Source organism: Epinephelus lanceolatus, chromosome 7 (assembly GCF_041903045.1).
Source record: "Epinephelus lanceolatus isolate andai-2023 chromosome 7, ASM4190304v1, whole genome shotgun sequence".
Classification (NCBI taxonomy): domain Eukaryota; kingdom Metazoa; phylum Chordata; class Actinopteri; order Perciformes; family Serranidae; genus Epinephelus; species Epinephelus lanceolatus.
Window position 1 is genome coordinate 34,510,119 of NC_135740.1, and position 18,536 is coordinate 34,528,654.

Genomic DNA, 18,536 nt, shown 5'->3' on the forward strand with positions numbered 1-18,536 from the left:
CAGGCCAGGCGTGGGGCTCGAGACGTGGCGTCTACGTTCGAACTGTTTGTCATGGCAGAGTTAGAGGCGCTCATACTGGATCAGACCAATTGGGAGGGTGTCCGCGGCCGCGGAGACGAGTGGCGGGAGATGGACTCGGACCTGCGCGCATACATGGGTCTGCTGATTCTGGCGGGTGTGTACAGGTCCAGAGGCGAGGCCGCTGCCAGCCTGTGGGACGCGGATAGTGGTCGAGCCATCTTCGGAGCAACCATGTCCCTCAAAACGTTTTACACGTACTCCAGACTGATACGCTTTGACGACTGTGGGTCCAGACCAATGCGGCGTGCTGCGGACAAGTTGGCTGTGATACGAGAGGTGTGCGAGGCGTGGGCCGCGCGGTTGCCGCTCATGTACAACCCAGGGCTCGAGGTGGCAGTGGACGAGCAGCTGGTTCCGTTCAGAGGTAATGCGGCTAGGAGACACGCGTCTCCTCCTCCTCTGTTATTACTATTATTATTATCACTATTATTATTATTATTATTATGATTATTATTATTATTATCATCATATGTGTCTTTGCCCTAAGGTCGGTGTCTGTTTCGACAATACATGCCCAGCAAGCCTGCGAAATATGGGATCAAGTCCTGGGTAGCATGCGACGCTCAGTCCAGCTACGCGTGGAAGATGCAGGTGTACACAGGCAAGCCGCAGGGGGGTCACCCAGAGAAGAATCAGGGGATGCGGGTGGTGCTCGACCTCACGCGAGGACTAAGCGGGTGCAATGTTACGTGTGACAACTTCTTCACCTCGTACGACCTGGGACAGAGGCTCCTGAGGTGAGGGCTCACCATGGTGGGCACCGTTCGAAAGAACAAGCCCGAGCTCCCACCCGCGCTGCTGGCGAACAGGGAGAGGGCGGTCTTTTCCTGCAGGTTCACATTCACGCACACCACCTTGGCTGTATCATACCTACCCAAGAGGAGCAAGAACGTGGTGCTACTGAGCACGCTGCACACCGCGCCCGAGGTCAGCGATCGACCGGACGGCAAGCCCTCTGTGATCCTGTGTTACAACGCCAACAAAGGCGGCGTGGACAACCTAGATAAGGTGATTGGTACGTACAGCTGCCGGAGGATGACCGCTCGCTGGCCCATGGCCGTGTTCCACAACATGCTCGACGTGTCCTCCTACAATGCGTTTGTGATATGGAGAGAGGTCAACCCCGACTGGATGCCCGGCAAGCGGAACAGGCAGAGAGTGTTCCTGGAGGAGCTGGGCAAGGCACTTGTCACCCCGCTCATACAACGTCATAAACGCATGCCCCGCACGGAGGTGGCAGCTGCGCTCGTGAAAGCTGTTCACGTTGTTAGCGGGACACGACCCCGTGGCCCGGACGGTGATACGGAGGAGGCGGCCCCGGCGCGGCCTGAGCCCGGGCCTGAGCCTGGGCCTGCTAAGAGGAAGAGGTGTCGGTTGTGTCCACCCAGGACGGATTATAAAACGTCCACGGTGTGCTGCCGGTGTAAGACGTATGTGTGTAGACGCTGCGCTCTCACATACTGTCCCACATGCGCAGCCTAAGTGGCAGTGGATTCTAGCCACATCGCGTGATGCAACGACGGACGGATGGACGGTGTACTACACCACTCTCACATACTGTCCTGCATGCGCAGCCTAAGTGGCAGTGGGTTCTGGCCAACGTCGCGTGATGCGACGACGGACGGTGTACTACACCACTCTCACATACTGTCCCGCATGCGCAGCATAAGTGGCAGTGGGTTCTAGCCATGTCGCGTGATGCGACGACGGACGGTGTACTACATTCGGCACATGAATATGCACATAGCACAGAAGGCTAAAGGGTAGCGGGTTGGGTTGGAATGGTGTTCTACTCATCAAATGAATATATAAATAAATAAATAAATAAATAAATGAACAAATGTATCGACACATGGACTTGCATTGAGAAGTTGTTTATTACCGCACGCACACAACATATGTGTGCTATGTGCAGTACCACGCAACACCCACCCTCCCTGCAAGGACACAAACACACACACACATATATATACAGTCAGGTCCATAATTATTTGGACAATGATACAGTTGTCGTCATTTTGGCTCTGTACACCACCACAATGGGTTTTAAATGAAACAATGAATACCTGCTTAAAGTGCAGACTCTCAGCTTTCATTTAAGGCTTTTTTTCAAAAATGTAGTATGAACCGTGTAGGAATGACAACCATTTCTTCACACAGTCCCCCGACTTTAAGGGCTCATAAGTATTTGGACAAACTAACATAATCATCAATTAAACAGTCAGTTTTAATACTTGGTTGCAAATCCTTTACAGTCAATGACTGCCTGAAGTGTTGGACACATAGGCATCATCAGATGCTGGGTTTCTTCCCTGGTGATGCTCTGCCAGCCCTTTACTGCAGCCGTCTGCACTTCCTGCTTGTGTTTTGGGTGTTTTGCCCTCAGTTTTGGCTTCAGCAAGAGAAATGCATGCTCAGTTGGATTCAGGTCAGATGATATGACTTGGCTATTGCAGAACATTCCACTTCTTTGCCTTAAAAATGTCTTTGGTTGCTTTTGCAGTATGCTTCAGGTCAATGTCCATCTGCACTGTGAAGCATCATCCAATGAGTTTTGAAGCATTTGGTTGAATCTGAGCAGATAATGGTGCCCCAAACACTTCAGCTTTCATCCTGCTGCTCTTGTCAGCAGTCACATCATCAATAAATACAAGAGAACCAGTTCCACTGGCAGCCATACATGGCCATGACATAACAGTACCTCCACCATGCTTCACTGATGAGGTGGTGTGCTTTGGATCATGAGCAGTTCCTTCCCTTCTTCCTTCTCTTGTCTTCCCATCATTCTGGTAGTTGATCTTTGTTTTATCTGTCCATAGTATGCTGTTCCACAACTGTACAGGCTTTTTAGATGGTTTTTGACAAACTCTAATCTGGCCTTCCATTTTTAAGGCTAACCAATGGTTTGCATCTTGTGATAAACCCTCTGTATTTATTCTAGTGAAGTCTTGTCTTGCTTACAAGAGCAGCAGGATGAAAGCTGAAGTGTTTGGGGCACCATTATCTGCTCAGATTCAATTAAATGCTTCAAAACTCATTGGATGATGCTTCACAGTGCAGATGGACAATGACCTGAAGCATATTGCAAAAGCAACCAAAGACATTTTTAAGACAAAGAAGTGGAATGTTCTGCAACGGCCAAGTCATATCATCTGACCTGAATCCAACTGAGCATGCGTTTCTCTTGCTGAAGCCAAAACTGAGGGCAAAACACCCAAAACACAAGCAGGAAGTGCAGACGGCTGCAGTAAAGGGCTGGCAGAGCATCACCAGGGAAGAAACCCAGCATCTGATGATGTCTATGGGTCCAACACTTCAGGCAGTCATTGACTGTAAAGGATTTGCAACCAAGTATTAAAACTGACTGTTTAATTGATGATTATGTTAGTTTGTCCAAATACTTATGAGCCCTTAAAGTCGGGGGACTGTGTGAAGAAATGGTTGTCATTCCTACACGGTTCATACTACATTTTTGAAAAAAAGCCTTAAATGAAAGCTGAGAGTCTGCACTTTAAGCAGGTATTCATTGTTTCATTTAAAACCCATTGTGGTGGTGTACAGAGCCAAAATGACGACAACTGTATCATTGTCCAAATAATTATGGACCTGACTGTATATACATACATACATATATATATATATATAAAAACAGCCATGACACCTTTGGCAATCCTTTGTAAGCAATAACACAGAAGGCAAAGGGGTAGCGGGTTGAGACAGTATACATTGTGCTATAATCATCGAATGCATAAATGTATTCTCAAACACACACACACACACACACACACACACAAACACCACCCAGGCCAGCCCAGGACAGGCTGGGGTTAGTTGTGTACAATAACTGTCCATGCGTTTCCTGGTGCAGCATGAGTTCTTTTAGGTGCTTTGGCATTGCCACGCCTGGCTATCCTAGTATTAGGCTTAGCAGAACCTCTCTTAGCTCCTGGTCTGGTCCCTGTGCACTTTGCACCATTGGGCTGTCTGCAGGTAGTTGTTGACGTCACATGCTTATGGTTTGCAGTTCAACAGAGCATCCACTACACCACCAACACCCACTCTCCACATACCCTTTGGCTTGTTTGCTGCTGCTGCTGCGCGCTTGGCCGTAGTAGCCTTTGGCTTGCGTGCTGCTGCTGCTGCGTGCTTGGCCGTAGTACCCTTTGGCTTGCGTGCTGCTGCTGCGCGCTTGGCCATAGTACCCTTTGGCTTGCGTGCTGCTGCTGCTGCATGCTTGGCCACGATGTCCCTTTCGGTGATAGACATCACGTCCCACGCCTTGGTGTCGACAATGCCCCTATCAACCGGTCTGGACATGCCGCCGGCCCCCATGACTGGGAGAACGCGCTTAGCTGCGGTGTCCCTTTCGCTGATAGACACCACGTCCCACAACTTGGTGTCGACAATGCCCCTATCAACCGGTCCAGACACGCCGCCGGTCCCCATGACTGGGAGAACGCGCCCCTTGTTACACGCGTCACCGTCCGTCAGTCGGCGTACATGATCAGTTGGAGGGATGATTGCAAGCGACCATCCACTCTGCAAAGTGTTACATACATGTGTATATGGGTCCACGGTGTGGCACACTTGTTGTGTTACCTATGATAGTGTAATGGTGTAGCTGATATGTTAGTGATCAGATGCTAGAGATGCATCGGTGCATTGATGTACGGGTTCATGGCAAGCGGGTGGTACCCGCGTGGTACCGCTGCGAGGGGTCCTAAGGACAGAGGGATGTTGTGTGCTGTAAAGCCCTGTGAGGCAAATTGTGATTTGTGATATTGAGCTTTATAAATAAAACTGATTGATTGATTGATTGATTGATATATACACATCAATAGGGGCAGCGGGCAGCATCGGCCAATCATACTGGGTTCAACATCTTGACAACGTGCAGATTGACTGCTATGAACTGTACCACTGTTCAGAGAGGCAGCGGGAGGGTTAAGGAGGTGATGTCACATGACCACAATACTGTATGTCACACTGTCAAATGCATCTGATTGGTTATCACAGAACTTAGACTTAAAGTGCATTTCTTGCCACACTGGTCTTAGAGTGAACTTTTTGTTTCAGGGGAGATTTTGTGTTGATGAAATCTATTTCTGTGTGAAGAACTCTTTTGTTTGTATGTGGTAATAACAGTTGACGTGGTGTCTGTAGCTGCTTGCTGCTGGAGAGATAGAACTTCTCCTGCATTAAATCAGACAGTGGGCCCCTGGGCACAGATAGGAACATACAGTAGGAGCAAGACACAGACGGGTAATATCTGGTAAAGTTTAGCCTCTTTTTGTGTCATTGTTCTGCATCTTTATGTTGTCATAATGAATCTTTTTGTGGTTTTATATCCCTTTGTAGTTGTTTGTGCCTTTTAGAGGTAATTTTGTATCTGTTGTGGTCATTATGTATCTGTCTTGGGTCAGTTTGTGTAAAATTCAGTGGCATTTTGCAGGTGAGGGCCAGGTGTCCACCCTTACACTTTGGGTCCCTGGGCCTGTGCCCTGTAGGCCCGTTCAGTAATTTCTGCATGGTGAGACAGTGTGCAGAGTGAAGAACAGCACACAATTCTACTAAGAAGCAAACTATAATGTTTCATATTACACCAAAATCTAATCTGGCATCCTACCCTCTCTGATAGTTTCTGCTAGTTTAAGAAAGAACACAATATAGTTATAGAATTATAGAAATTAAGAGATGCAAAAATCTTTCACCATCCTTTCCTACAGTAAAGCTGATGACCTTAAAATTTCCGGGTCCTGACGACAGCAGAATCTCACTGGACAATGCTAACGCAGTCAATGTGAATGATAACATGTTTACCACCATCACCATTGGGTGTTTCAGCATGCCAACATTTTATAAGCTGAGGGCGATGTCAATAGTCTGGCAGCTTTTTGGCTTATTACCTCTGCCAAGGAGGTTATGTTTTCACCGGCGTTGGTCTGTTTGTTTGTTTGTCTGCAAACTAACTCAAAAAGTTATGAACAGATTTTGAAATGAGGAGACAAAGAGAGTGGAGGGACGACATGCAGCAAACGGCTGCAAGCCAGAGTCGAACTTGCGACTGCTGCAGCGAGGCATCACCTCAATACATGGGGCGCCGGCACTATCCACTAAGCTACCGACGCCCCAATATTGTTGTAATTCTAAAGTTGAAATTAATGTTCTGTGTTGGAAAAAAAGAAAGTGAAAAACACAAAAAAACATTATATTTTGTGTTGGTACAAAATAAAAATAAATAAATACACCACAGTGTCTCCATGGTGAAGGCATATATAACCTAATAATGATAGTGATGCAAATAACCTAATTGTGATGCAGGCTGCAAAATCTGATGCAGATGGGGAGGGAATATCACCTACTTGGCGGAGGTGTGCACTCTCTGAGTGCTTTTCTAGTTTAATTACAATTTGTCCTGTGGGGAAAGTGACTGTGTGGAACAATTTTCATGGCAATCTGTTAGTCCCCAAGACATTTCACACAACATCATAAGCGTTAACCTGCTGGTTGCACTAAATGAAAAGTCAGATTATCACCAGATTTATTCACATACATCCCCTGGGGACCATGAATGTCATGATATTTCAATCTGCATGCTGATTAGCTTGTTATTGTCTTTGATGGCATCTGTTTTTGCCCTGACTGAATTAACTGCGATCTGTGACCCTTATTGGTGGAGTTCTGGATCTCGCCATGCCGCCCCCAACCTACGCTGCTTGTGGTAGGTTTTGTAGGAAGTGGAAGGACACTCCAGAGCCTGTTTACATCCAAAAACTGCACACTCTACCATGTTTGTTGTCAAAACTTTTGCTATGCTAATGCTAACAATGCTCTCTGGACTGACAAGTCTGCTCTGCACTGGATGTTTCAGGTTTCTTTGTTGGTGTCGCGTCAGAGTCTGTTCACATGTCAATATGTGTTTCCTTTATTAGACAGAGATGGACTTTCTTATTAGTGACGTACCTAATCCACCTTCAATAGAGGAATGTGAAAACACCTCTCTAGCAACACGTTTCACAGATACAAGTGCTTCTAGTGCTTCTACACTGGCCCAGTGTGTAAAAAAACATGCAGTGCAAATCCATATATGCTGTACTTCTAGAAAAGGGTTTGGAACCACATGCAGATAGTTAAATAAAGCAAAGAGGAGTTCATTATAGATGTGGATGTTTATTTATTAAAAATGACACAAGGCATGTTCACGTTTTGAACTGCAGCGATGCAAAGCTGAGAAACTGGGGAAGAAGTTTATCACCTTATATGGTATCACAGAGAAAAGAGACAGAGTTGACTCTTCTCTCGACTCTTTCAAGATGAATCTTTCAAAAAGTCACATTAGGCAGATGCATCACCACCTCTTTAAAAAATGTACTGATAAACTGCACAAAAACTGAAACAAAATTATTAGATATGGGATTCACAGTGATACAGGCTATCAACAAAAGCTTAGCTATTAAAGGTGGTTATTTTTGCATCATATTAAGGCAAAAACATTAAATATTTGCAAATAATTTGGACAGTATATATGTATAATGCATAATATGATGCATAGTTTATCAAAAATATATTATACTATACTACTACTTGAAGACATGATATATAACATTATACTATGCAATACATCATGTCTTCAATAAAATGCAGAAACCAGCAAAAAAATTACATTAGCCTCATTTAGCAAATTCATCGTTTAGATTAATCATATATCATAAAAGCCCTGACATCAGTGTAGATGGTCTCTTCTTGTCTTTGATTTCTTCTCCCTCCTCTGCCAGCTTTCCTCCTGGTAAAGTTTGGTGTACAATAAACCAAAGACTCCTCAATTCTCTGAGGAAACAAGTGCAAAATTAAAGATGAAAGCAGATTTTAATATGTATACATGTCAATAAATAAACATTACTGACAACATTTCTGGCTACATCTTTAAAATCCTCACCTGCTGACTTTGCTGATCACAACTGGCTGTCGCAGCATTTTTTGCAGAGTGGCAGCAGCTGTATTATTAAAAAAGAGAAATAAGAGATCATAAAAAAATAACGGATTTAACTTCATTGAAGATGAATGACACTGCAGGTTGATTTGAACACAGCAGAAATGTGAATTGAATTATATAAACTTCGGTTTGATAGATAAATGTATGAGTAACGTCTCTCACTGTTGGAACAATGGCAGGATTTTGTCCTGATGGCATGAACAAGGACGGCTATAACAATCAGACTTAAAGCCAAAGCAGCACACACCAGAAACAGAACTGTATTGTCATTCTGTGAATCACAGTGGCTGATATCTGAAAAATTAAAGAAACAATCAAAGTTATGAAATAGTAATAAATATTTTATGTTAATAGATAAGATGATGATAATTCAACTATTAGACAGAAACAGGGTGCACTTACCTTCAACGTCCAGTTTTGTTCCATTTCCAAATAATATCTCTCCACATGTGGCCACAGCACAGTAATAAGTCGCGGCATCAGAGGAGCTGACGTCCTTAGAGAAGCTGTAGACACATTTCTGCAGAGAGTGAGCTTCAGGACTCCTCTCACATCCATCACTACTGTTTACTTGGGCATAAATGAAACTGGGATGAGATTCATCTGATGCAGCTCTGAACCAATAAACTCTGTGTTCTTCTGGACATGTTTTCTTCTTAGAGTCAGAGAGGACTGAACACTGCAGAGTCACTGAGTCTCCTGGACGGACTGGATCAGATAGAAAGTCTTGAGTGACGGCAGTGATATCAGGTTCTGGTCCTGGGGATGAAAAATATTAACATAGCTGTTAATATTTATGCATTTTTCTGTAACTCTGAAGGCATCTGGAGATTCTGTTGCAGTTTTTGCTGTATTTACCTTTGATTCTCAGAAATGTTCCTCTCAAAAATGTCATTTTGCTTTTATTCACTTTTATACAGTAGTAGACTGCAGTATCTCTTATACGTGTTTCAGTAATATACAAAACAAAAGTTCCAGGCCCTTGTTTTGATGTAATGCGACGGGTCTCCACATCAACTCCTAAATCAACGGCATATGTTGCCCCTAAAATTTCAGGAAAGGGTCCAGAAACAAGCCTGATCCAAAATAAGAATGATAAACTTAATCTGTTGCGGGGGCATGTTAGAGTCACACTTTGTCCAACACCAACAGTCTTTGTCTCAAAGATGTGATCGTCTGTGCATCCTGAAGATAAAACAAAAACAGAGCAATGATAAACAAGAGACACATTTACAGCATAAAGATCACAAAATATATTTTAAATATATATCCTGAGTAAATGTGACTTTAATACTTACGTCCAATATTGAGCACGAGCAGAATATAAAATATGATCAGCATTTTCTGTTCTTCCTACAGAGAGACTGCAGTTAAATTAGAGCGTATCAGAGGATGATGCGCTTTAATGTAGTCATCAAGTGGGAGGGAACATTTCAGAGCAATCTGATTGGCCTCTTGCTGTGTTGGCACTTTACTGTACGACCACAGTGGTGATGAAGTCAACCATCTTTCCATGATGAAACAAACCCAACAGCATGCCTCTGTTTCATGCGTCTGTCTTCAGGTTTCTATAACTGACACTGAGAGTAAACACAAGTTAATGCCTTTGTCTGTAAAACTGAACTTTCTCAGTTTGCAATGCAGGATTCCTGTCATAAATCTGTTGTCTCCGAGCCCACTGAGGGACCAGGTTTAATTACTGCCACTTATTTTGTATATGTGTTAGCATTTAAAGATAAACTATGGAGGACTGTTGGTTACTGTTTGTAAACACGCTCACATATAAAAGTAAAACTAACAGCCAACTCCAGATTCTCTCGTTTGGTTTTTTGTCTCACTGTATGTTTTTTTCCAGCACTGTGTCTCTTGGATGTCTGCTGACGGTCTAGCACCTGGTTGCTACATATTATAAAGCCCCGACCTGACCTGAGCTCTGTGGGAATACACACCTGTAAACGTCATGAACACAGAAAATGAAAACAAAATAAGAAAACACAGACAGAGGGCAGAGTCTCTGCAGGTTAAAACATCACCACACACTTCTAGTAGGTCATAAGTGATGATTGAGAGGGATTACTGCTCTATGAGTCTACACATAAATCCTCCACAGCCTGCCTTAAACAAACTGAAGATTTACAATCTGTGCCTGTGTCTACAGGCTTATTCAATCCAGTCATTTGCCACAGTGACAAAGACAGAGGAGCCATCTTGAATATTGTGTAGCCAACCAAGTGAGATGCTCCACATCATCAGTGATGACCCGCCCACTCTGCCTGTCAGTCACATCAGCAGGAAGAGCACAGCGTACAGAGGAGGGCTGTTAAACCATCCATCCTCTATACTCACTTCACTTCTTTTCAGAGAGCTGCTGACAGACAGCAGCAGAGCGACACTCTCACAGTATCACAGGAACATTCACCTGGAGCTGATTTAGAGTTTCTGACCTACATGTTTTTATCTGAGGGAGAGAAGCCATGTGACCCTGGGAGAAAACCACTAATGAGATACACCAGTGATTAACAAGGTGATTAACATGTGTAAAACAATCCTGTGTCAACAAACTGTATGGATGACAGCATCTCTATAACATTAACAGAATAAACTGCAGTCCAGTACAAAGACATACAGAGAAAGAAAAGAAAGACAGATAAATGATGCATGGAAACTTCAGCATTGCTGTGGTCGAGCTTCAAACTAAGGTGTCAGTACAAAGAGGCTGTTCTACCTTTCTCACTCTGTGTTTCAGCCTCAGGACTTACAGCCTGTCCACATTAATGGTGAAAGAATCAAACATTTACATTATAGTTAAATCAAAAACAAGCTTAAGCTCATCTGCCACAGTTTCAGATGCTTTTGGTTCCATTTTAAAAACACAAAACAAAGGGACATGATTTGTTCTTTAAATGAGCACAATAACATACACGTAAAAGTAAATCAATCGTTTCAGTCTGTGAAACTAAAGTTAGCCTGCTGAAGCCTCTTGTATCTCTCCTCTCACTACACATCCTGTTGAAGCCCATCGTCAGGTCTGTTCTGAGTAAACAGCCTTGATGGTTGGTCAAAGGGAGGAGAAACGGCCCACCACAGCCTGTGTCTGTCAGTGTAGCTGTTGCATGTGGCTTTGCTTGACATGCAGAGGGTCTTTACAAAGTGCTGTGAGACCAGAGAGATGGAGGGGTTCATTCATTTCAGTAGTTATGCCCTGACATATTTAGTATGTCAGAATATTAGTTTATCTTATTAACATCTTGTTTTTCTGAATATCAGGATGTATATGTGTTAGCTATGCCTTAACAAATTTTCCAGTTGTGGTGAACAGATACACAGCAGTTCACAATTGAAACCACTGACACACACACACACACACACATTTCGGCCTCTTTCCCAGTGGAGAAGTGAAAGTTTTGACAGCATTTTGGGTGCAGGAGTCTCATCTACACAGCATGGGGACCCATTTGCAGAAAGAGCAAGTTTAAACGATAATGAGATGGATGATGTGACAGAATCGGTTCAAAGAAAAAAGGAGGTTAACACTTTTTAACACTGCTGTGGTGCTGTGTAGTGTTTGTGTGTTGTGTAGAGTGCAGTTACAAATGACTGTGCATCAAATATGGAGGATAAATCAGTAAATTAAAGTAAAATACAGACTTCTCTTATCCTGTGTGCGCCGTATAAAACACAGATGTGGGGGGAGGGGTTCTCTGTGAATAGGACTGAGGGCAATTAAGTTTCAGATGTGTTTAGAAAGCAAAACAACATGTAAAATACAAACTGTACAAACTTGTCTGGGACAAAAAGAGAGAGCCCTCTTTCTCTCACACATATGTTTACCTGTGAGTTTTCACATCTCTGTGGTTTTGGCCACATTTCCTCTCACCTTTCCCCTGCAACTGTCAATCAAACCTGTGGGCTACATCCTACTCTGTAGCCAATATTATATCAAACATTCTTTGGACGTTCAAATTGAAACAAATATCAAACATTTCACTCCAACTCCAGGATGACTTTAGCTTACTGTAGCTTAGCACAACCACAAGAAGCAAAGGAAAGTACAGCCTCATGCCGCTAATGAAGCCACAGATTTTCTTTTCTATTTCTATTTAAGGCAGGCTGTGGAATTTACTTGTAAAAATTCTGTTATTTTTACAGAAACACACTGTGTGTTTCCTGGAGGTTCCTATTTTTTTATAAATACCTTTAAACCTTCATTGTTTATAGTTGTGTTTGCTAGCTAAGAGACGTCTTCCTCCTGCATTGCTACATTTCTCTGCATGTAACCTTCACCAACTGTTGACCAATAGAATGGCATGAATGTGGCAGAAAATGTGTATTGTGTCATCATGTGCATGTGCATGTACGACCTTGTGCGTGTGCTGCTAAAACATGACAGTGATCACAATCAAAATATTGCCTCACATTGCAACCTTTAAATACAGTGTGTCAATTAGACAGATGTTGCTGTTGAAAGACTTCCAGTGCTTGTTCTCACAGTACGTACACACAAAACACACCCACACGCACAATACTGGCTATTACGGAAACAATAAATTCAGTCATGTGGTGAGAATAAAGACACTGCTTTGAAACCTTAACAACAACAACAACAACGTGTAGACGTCCCATCGAATGAAAACAGATCACATGTTTGCTAACTGTAAGGAGGGGGAAGGTCATTTTCCACAGTTCAGCCAATCACAGCGATGTCTACTTTGTAAACCTTGATCGCCTCTTGACTAAATCTTCATTTGGGTGGGAAGACATCAGCAGTGCAAGACCAAGGTGCTGTACCACAATGATCGGAGGACTGGCTGCTTTGATTCTTCTTAGTACAGGGTGTAAGTGCAATTCTTACCCAGAGAGAGAAAGACGATGTCAATGGCAAATACTTTACCTTTTGACTTTGTCCTCTCATGTTGTAATTCTGCTACTGTTTGTCTCTTTTCTTCAGCTCTGCTTCAAACTGCAGAGGTTCCTCATCAGATCTCTCTGACTGTGGTTGAACTTGGTGGGAATGTTACTTTGCAGTGTCCAGTTTCTGAGAAGGAAGACAAATTCTTTTTCTGGTACAAACAGTCTCTTGGATATATGGTCCAAACAGTCTGTGCTGCAGTTCAGGGTCAGTTAACAGTAAGTGAACAGTTTGACAACCCACGGTTCAAAGCAACAAAAGGAGCTGCTCAGTATCTTCTTACCATCACAAATGTCAGCAAAGAGGACGAAGCAACATACTTCTGTCACTTTGGAGCGTCCTATTTATGGAGTTTCAGCGAAGGCATCTTCTTGGCTGTGAACGGTAAATATCTTTTACTTTCAGTGTTTGTGCCAAGTTTTTATGTCCTACAAACAGTTTAGATCATTAAGTAATTCTGATATTTCTTTTCCTGACTCATGCAGATAGTAATCAACAGAAATCTTGCTATGTGAAACAAAGTCCGGAGACTGAGTTGGTCCAGCTGGGCGACAGAGTGAATCTCCAGTGTTCACTTCTTTCCAATAACAAAGAAAGCTCAGATGAGTGTCCAGGTGAAGACAGAGTGTACTGGCTCAGATCTGGATCAGGAGAATCTCATCCAAGCATCATTTACACTGACAGAGACAAACAAGAGGAGAGAAGTTGTTTCTACAGTCTGTCCAAAACTATACAGACCTCCTCTGATACTGGGACTTACTACTGTGCTGTGGTCACATGTGGAGAGATCCTGTTTGGTGAAGGAACTAAAGTGGAAACAAGTACGTGTTTACAGTCGTATTTAAGTCAAATGTGCATCTTAAAATTTATTTACCTTGGTTAAAATGTGTTAATGTAAACATTTCGTGATTTTGTGATGTTTTCTTGTTCTACTGCATCAAGTTACATTTACACAGAAGATATTTTTGACTAAATATTATATTGAACATTGACTTACCAGTTGTGCCTGCTGAAAATATTAGTTTTCTAAATGCCAATAATTAATGAAAACTCCCAAGAATCCATCATTTAATTATGTCTAATGTCTCTTGGGAAATGTTTGTGATTCAGGATCAGAACTGGAAGCAGTTGTCCATGTTGTTGGAGTACTGCTGTTCTGCTGTGTGACTGTGATTAGCAGCCTTTTTTTCTACGGAATTTCAAGGAATGTTTGTAAAAATTTTAAAGGTAAGTTCACCAGTTTTTACTTTCATTTAATTTTCACTTTTTGAGGTCTGAATGTCTTGAAGTATTTTGTCGTTAAAAAATAGATCATACAGGCTTCTGTTGATTAGATAGTCTGTGGATGGGGCGTCGGTGGCTTAGTGGTAGAGCAGGTGCCCCATGTACAAGGCTGTTGCCGCAGCGGCCCGGGTTCGACTCCAGCCTGTGGCCCTTTGCTAAAAAAAATGTCACTCCCTCTCTCTCCCCCTTTCACACTTGTCTGTCCTATTGATTAAAGGCTTAAAAATGCCCCAAAAAATATCTTCAAAAAAAAAAAAAAAAAAAGATAGTCTGTGGTTCCCACAACTGTTTAAGTTAACTGCAGAAAATGATGGAATGCTAGAAAATCCATCCATGTGTCTTAATTAGGACAGCATACAGTATATTTCTATTTCTATTTCTATTTAACAAAATATGATGATGGTGGAAATAAGATTTGGACAGTATCCATTTTTTTACCTTTATACCTCCCTGACCTTTCACCAGGGTACATGGTATATGATGATATTTGTGTTTAAAACAAAACAAAGCAAACAAACAAAAACCTTAAAAGCTGAGGTACTGGTGACAGAAGTCATTGTATCATGTATGTCGTCCAGCCTGCAATGTTACTTCTAATATGCAATTAGCTGACTTAGACATGTCGTGCTGGGTTTAATTACTTATGGCCCACAGAAAAATGAGTAGATAATCATGATCAGTAATCGCCCCTCTTGTTTGAGGACCCGACGACGACAGACACCTTCTTTCTCAACATAGCTGCCTGTTCAACTAGAGACTGACCGCTGGTGGCGCTTGCTGTGCACTACAGTACAAATCCTCAATACAGCATCTCCATATCAGTGTAATAGGAAGAGGAGCATCCTCATATCTGATGGTATTGGAAATCACACCTGTGGGATTTCTGAATAACCTGGTATACCGTAATACCATGATAGCACCCAAGCCTAGTGTAAATAATTAAATACTTTACCTGAGTAAAACATCACTGCAGCAGACCAAATACTCTGTAGGCCTATACATAACCTACTGGAAGAGTCTGCTTAACCTCTTGTGCCGGTGAGATGTTCTTTCACACATTAACAGAAGTGATGTCTTAAACTGTAAATGCAAAGACTGAAAATGTGATTAAAATCTGTAGGTCATTCCTTTGTGTCCATGTGTGACACATGTACACATATTCTAAAGGCAATGTTTATTTTTGTTTGTTTATCTTTTTGACAGGAGAGATGAGTACTTCCCATCATCTTGGACATGACATGACAACTGATCTGGTAAATATGAAGCAGTGTGTTGGACACATTATGTTTATATCTTTATATGTTTATATATGTTATTTATCAGATCCTCTGGACAAGACAGACATAATACAGTATTGTCATTAAACAACAATATAATAAACTGTTCAGTAGCCAGAACAATGTATTTTACTATATGACAGATGTAGATAAAGTCAAGAGGTATAAATATAATACTGATGACTGGGTAATTGTGTAAAAGGGAGTATGCTAAGCTAACTGCAAAGCAAACTATATTCTCGACTTAGTCATTATGTCCCAGCCCTAATCTCTGAAACATCTATCAGTAACACACAAATATTACTTTTTTTGCAGGATGGCAAAGCAAAGACAGTGAACTTTGCAGTTCTGGATATCTCAACAATGAAAGTGAAAAGAGAAGAATACACCGTGTGTGTGTACTCTGCTGTTAGAGCAGATCATCACAACCAGCAACGTTCCTCTCTATAGACAGAGGAGGGCCTACACAAAGGTACCCAAGTCTCCTCAGATAGACAGGCATTTAATAATGATAGGGAGCAGCTGTGTATAATAATGTGTCTGTAAATACTGTATGTGTAGTTTGTTTGGATATGTATATTTAAAAAACAAAAAAACAAAAAAAAACAGTTTTGCACTCAGCTGATTTTGTGGGTGATCATCAGATTTTCAGTCGCTTTGTAGATTTTTGTCACAGCACACATTCCAGCATTTCTGTAAGGGTCATGTTGTCAACATGTCTGTGGACCAGAGTTTGTTTGTTTGTTTGTTTGTTTTTTTACATAAAAATTGAGATTTATATTTTCCTCTCAGATTGATGAACTGCATTTATCTATTAAAGGGGAAACCCACAATGAAAAGGACTTCATTCGTAGAGATGTCTCCTTTAAAGAGCAACAACATGCCAGATAACTACACACATGCTGTTGTCAAGGTTAGAAACTCTAATTTCAGAAAATTCTGTCAAGTGTCTGGAAACACCCAGAATAATCAATGCGTTATGAATAATAAGACATGACATTAGCAGCAACAGTTAAGCACAGGAAAACACACAGACAGTTTGCATCACCGCAAAACACAAACAATAAAGAAAAAACAACATGCATAAATCCTTAAGACAGTTCCTTACAACAGGCGTATTGCCATATGGTCTGTTTCCAAACAAGATTCATGCACGATGATGCAATGAACCTACACTCCCCTGACCAAAATTTTTCTTTTCTCTCTTGAAACCTGTTATGATAAAGAGTACTGGCTGATACATAATACTTATATAAAATCAGTCTCTGTTCCAAATTGCAGACTTTTTCCTTTTACTTTCAGTCCGTACTGCAGCTAACCTTATGAAGTATGTACTGTTGCATGGAATATACTTACAGCTGGGACATACTACCTCATCCTAACATTGTGCCTTGAACTTTGTCCCTCTTGCTCATACAGTACAGGCCAAAAGTTTGGACACACCTTCTCATTCAATGCGTTTTCTTTATTTTCATGACTATTTACATTGTAGATTCTCACTGAAGGCATCAAAACTATGAATGAACACATGTGGAGTTATGTACTTAACAAAAAAAGGTGAAATAACTGAAAACATGTTTTATATTCTAGTTTCTTCAAAATAGCCACCCTTTGCTCTGATTACTGCTTTGCACACTCTTGGCATTCTCTCGATGAGCTTCAAGAGGTAGTCACCTGAAATGGTTTCCACTTCACAGGTGTGCCTTATCAGGGTTAATTAGTGGAATTTCTTGCTTTATCAATGGGGTTGGGACCATCAGTTGTGTTGTGCACAAGTCAGGTTAATACACAGCCGACAGCCCTATTGGACAACTGTTAAAATTCATATTATGGCAAGAACCAATCAGCTAACTAAAGAAAAACGAGTGGCCATCATTACTTTAAGAAATGAAGGTCAGTCAGTCCGGAAAATTGCAAAAACTTTAAATGTGTCCCCAAGTGGAGTCGCAAAAACCATCAAGCGCTACAACGAAACCCATCTCTAGAACAACTGTTAAGAGGAGACTGCGCCAATCAGGCCTTCATGGTCAAATAGCTGCTAGGAAACCACTGCTAAGGAGAGGCAACAAGCAGAAGAGATTTGTTTGGGCCAAGAAACACAAGGAATGGACATTAGACCAGTGGAAATCTGTGCTTTGGTCTGATGAGTCCAAATTTGAGATCTTTGGTTCCAACCGCCGTGTCTTTGTGAGACGCAGAAAAGGTGAACGGATGGATTCCACATGCCTGGTTCCCACTGTGAAGCATGGAGGAGGAGGTGTGATGGTGTGGGGGTGTTTTGCTGGTGACACTGTTGGGGATTTATTCAAAATTGAAGGCACACTGAAACAGCATGGCTACCACAGCATCCTGCAGCGACATGCCATCCCATTCGGTTTGCGTTTAGTTGGACGATCATTTATTTTTCAACAGGACAATGACCCCAAACACACCTCCAGGCTGTGTAAGGGCTATTTGACCAAGAAGGAGAGTGATGGAGTGCTGCGGCAGATGATCTGGCCTCCACAGTCACCGGACCTGAACCCAATCGAGATGGTTTGGGGTGAGCTGGACCGCAGAGTGAAGGCAAAGGGGCCAACAAGTGCTAAACACCTCTGGGAACTCCTTCAAGACTGTTGGAAAACCATTTCAGGTGACTACCTCTTGAAGCTCATCGAGAGAATGCCAAGAGTGTGCAAAGCAGTAATCAGAGCAAAGGGTGGCTATTTTGAAGAAACCAGAATATAAAACATGTTTTCAGTTATTTCACCTTTTTTTGTTAAGTACATAACTCCACATGTGTTCATTCATAGTTTTGATGCCTTCAGTGAGAATCTACAATGTAAATAGTCATGAAAATAAAGAAAACGCATTGAATGAGAAGGTGTGTCCAAACTTTTGGCCTGTACTGTATATTTCTGTTTACATGTTACTCTTGCTCTACTTTGATTCCAAATAAGTGAAAGAAGTTACATTCATGTAATTTTGTTCCTCTGGAAGGTAGGGGATATAT

At 42.1% G+C, this 18,536-nt stretch overlaps 2 protein-coding genes across 3 annotated transcripts; one reads left to right on the forward strand and one right to left on the reverse strand.

The window, feature by feature from the left end:
* Window positions 1–7,224: 7,224 nt before the first annotated feature.
* On the reverse strand, window positions 7,225–9,435 carry LOC144463893 (uncharacterized). Of its 2 annotated transcripts, XM_078169657.1 has the most exons (5): window positions 9,373–9,435; window positions 8,933–9,259; window positions 8,237–8,833; window positions 8,018–8,075; window positions 7,225–7,908 (listed from the first exon to the last, which is right to left on the reverse strand). In XM_078169657.1, exons 1-3 carry the CDS (start codon window positions 9,413–9,415, stop codon window positions 8,445–8,447), a joined length of 759 nt encoding a protein of 252 aa, XP_078025783.1. In that variant the 5' UTR covers window positions 9,416–9,435; the 3' UTR covers window positions 7,225–7,908; window positions 8,018–8,075; window positions 8,237–8,444. The 2 variants fall into 2 exon arrangements, with proteins under 2 accessions (XP_078025783.1, XP_078025782.1); XM_078169656.1 differs by having other exon boundaries at window positions 8,018–8,833.
* Window positions 9,436–12,359: 2,924 nt separating this feature from the next.
* Window positions 12,360–16,386, forward strand: LOC144463894 (immunoglobulin kappa light chain-like). The gene is made up of 6 exons (XM_078169658.1): window positions 12,360–12,909; window positions 13,023–13,367; window positions 13,469–13,804; window positions 14,094–14,210; window positions 15,471–15,520; window positions 15,860–16,386. Exons 1-6 carry the CDS (start codon window positions 12,867–12,869, stop codon window positions 15,992–15,994), a joined length of 1,026 nt encoding a protein of 341 aa, XP_078025784.1. The 5' UTR covers window positions 12,360–12,866; the 3' UTR covers window positions 15,995–16,386.
* Window positions 16,387–18,536: the final 2,150 nt, after the last annotated feature.

Bases quoted from the DNA above. Each gene is read 5' to 3' on its own strand.
- LOC144463893 (XM_078169657.1), bottom strand. From the start codon at position 9,415: ATGCTGATCATATTTTATATTCTGCTCGTGCTCAATATTGGAC. The intron at 9,260-9,372 runs GTAAGTATTAAA...TTTTATCTTCAG, and splicing joins GCTCGTGCTCAATATTGGAC to GATGCACAGACGATCACATC. The intron at 8,834-8,932 runs GTAAATACAGCA...TTTCATCCCCAG, and splicing joins AACATTTCTGAGAATCAAAG to GACCAGAACCTGATATCACT.
- LOC144463894 (XM_078169658.1), top strand. From the start codon at position 12,867: ATGATCGGAGGACTGGCTGCTTTGATTCTTCTTAGTACAGGGT. The intron at 14,211-15,470 runs GTAAGTTCACCA...TCTTTTTGACAG, and splicing joins TGTTTGTAAAAATTTTAAAG to GAGAGATGAGTACTTCCCAT. The intron at 15,521-15,859 runs GTAAATATGAAG...CTTTTTTTGCAG, and splicing joins ATGACATGACAACTGATCTG to GATGGCAAAGCAAAGACAGT.